The sequence below is a fragment of the Mus caroli genome, chromosome 9, assembly GCF_900094665.2.
Source record: "Mus caroli chromosome 9, CAROLI_EIJ_v1.1, whole genome shotgun sequence".
NCBI classification, from domain to species: domain Eukaryota; kingdom Metazoa; phylum Chordata; class Mammalia; order Rodentia; family Muridae; genus Mus; species Mus caroli.
This window is the reverse complement of record NC_034578.1, coordinates 106,110,438-106,112,429: the sequence shown is the minus strand read 5'-3', so window position 1 is coordinate 106,112,429 and position 1,992 is coordinate 106,110,438. Positions and strand designations below refer to the sequence as shown.

The following is a 1,992-nucleotide window of genomic DNA, read 5'->3' as shown; positions in this document are numbered from 1 at the left end:
CTGTCTCGAAAAAACAAAAACAAACAAACAAAAAAACAAAACAAAACAAAACAAAAACAAAAAGAAAGAAAGAAAAGAAATGGACCTGGGGATCCCAGAGGTAGAAATGTCTCTGGTTTCTCTCCTTGCATTTTGCTTCCAGAGATTTACAGTGTCTATGATGCAAGGCTGTGATGTGGGTGAACAAAGGCATATAGGTCAAATGTTCACACTGGCATGGTTGAACACCACATAAAACTCAGTGGGAAACACTGCTTGCGTTATCATCCCCCACCTCCCATTAAAATGCTTTAGCAGGGTCCCTAGGTAGCAAAGGCTAACCCTTTTAGGAGAACCAGGCCAGGACAACTCATCAGAAACATGAAAATTCACTCCACAAACCTTAACTAAGACATACGTTTCTGCAACACGTAGCAGCCAGGCACAGTGGCTCACCCCTTCAATCCCAGTGTCAGGAGGCAGAGGGGAAAGGATCTCTGTGTGTTCAAGGCCAGCCTGGTCTACATAGTGAGTTCCAGGGCTACACAGGGCTAAAAAGGTGGCAGATAACTCAAACCTTTGAGGTGACAACCAAACCATACAGGCTTTAAGGGCCCCATAAACTGACCCAACAAAGACTCTGTCCTGAGTCTTGCAGACCGCAGATCATCCCTTTAATCACTAGGTTTTTCGATGTCGCCAGCTGTCTCTGGAACAGCGTATTACAGTGCTTCTGGAGGAGAATGCGTTGCTGAACCTCCTGGAGGAGAACGGATGCAAACCCTGCATCTATAGAAAGACAATTTAGGATCTATTCCAGAAGACGGGCAGGAGCGATCAGCACCCCCTCCAGCTGCCGCGGAGTGTGTGAATACACAGTTGATCCCTTAAAGGGAGACAGGCCATGCTCCAGATACCTGTCCTATAGGAAACAGACAAGAAAAAGTCTTGCCAGCTAGAAAATGACAACCAAGCATCTGTCAGAGTCTTTATGGTAGGAGGGTCGTAGTTACTGGGCACCAGTAAAGCACCTTTGCTTTCTATAATGGGACCACAGACCTTTTCAGACAGGTGGGGCCATAACAGGATAGGAAGTCTATGACACCCCTCTCTGACAATGCTGCTCTGGCCCAGCCCAGCAGGCAGGAAGAAGCTCAAGCCTTTGGAGGAAGAACAGCTCAAATTGGTCAGCATTACATTACCTTAGGCCAAATCTAACTCTGACTAAAGGCCATCACTCCTGTCACTCAAAAACCTAGCACAGCTGTGATGTACTCTCTGTCAATCTGTTCTCACGCTTCCTTCCCTGTCCCAGCTAGAAGCTTGCCCCTTCCCCTGCAGATCACCAGCCCCAGATCACCAGGCTGTCCCACTTCCGCATCTTGCCAGACAGACTCACCAATTTCGTTCTGTTGGCCCCAGCCAGTCACCCAGCACACTGTCCCGTTTTTCACTCGGAAGGGCTCTCCGGGAAGGCACACGGGCTGGATGAGCGAGGAGTAATTCACGGGGAAGTACAGCAGAGCGAGGGCAATGTCATTCCTCATGGTTTGGATGTCAAAGTTGGAAGGGAAAATGATGTCTTGGACTGGGACCAGGGTCACACTTTCAGATTCAGAATGCAGCATGTTGTCACCCAACATCACCATGTACTCCTCCTGCCTGCAAGGACGGCACGGGACCGTTACAGAGCTCCTGAAGGGTTTGCACACCCACACTACACATGGTGCATGCTTCTAAGCCTGGCCTCATCTCCCATGCTATCCAGGACCCCTGGCCATCCATGCCTCCCAGCAAGTGTGGTTCCTAGACCGGTGTAGCCTGGAAACCTGATAAACAGATGATGCTCAGGTGTCACCTGAGACTGGATAAAAATCCTTGGATCATCATTCCTTTTACAGATAAAGAGGGAAAAAAGTATTTTTCCTTTTTCTCCTTTCTTTTTTCTTTTTTCTTTCTTCTCTTTCTTCTCCTTCTCCTCCTCCTCCTCCTCCCCCTTCCCCTTCCCCTCCC

The 1,992-nt window shown here is 48.6% G+C and overlaps 1 protein-coding gene across 1 annotated transcript in view; it reads right to left on the bottom strand.

Annotated features, from left to right (window-relative positions):
* Positions 1–1,992, bottom strand: part of LOC110302077 (serine protease 44-like) — a 5,710-nt gene that overhangs the window by 2,516 nt on the left and 1,202 nt on the right. The window contains exons 4-5 of the mRNA XM_021172852.1: positions 1,379–1,641; positions 608–768 (exon numbers count right to left, since the gene is read on the bottom strand). Of these exons, the coding sequence (XP_021028511.1) occupies positions 608–768; positions 1,379–1,641 (424 nt within the window). The remainder of the gene's footprint in view (positions 1–607; positions 769–1,378; positions 1,642–1,992) is intronic.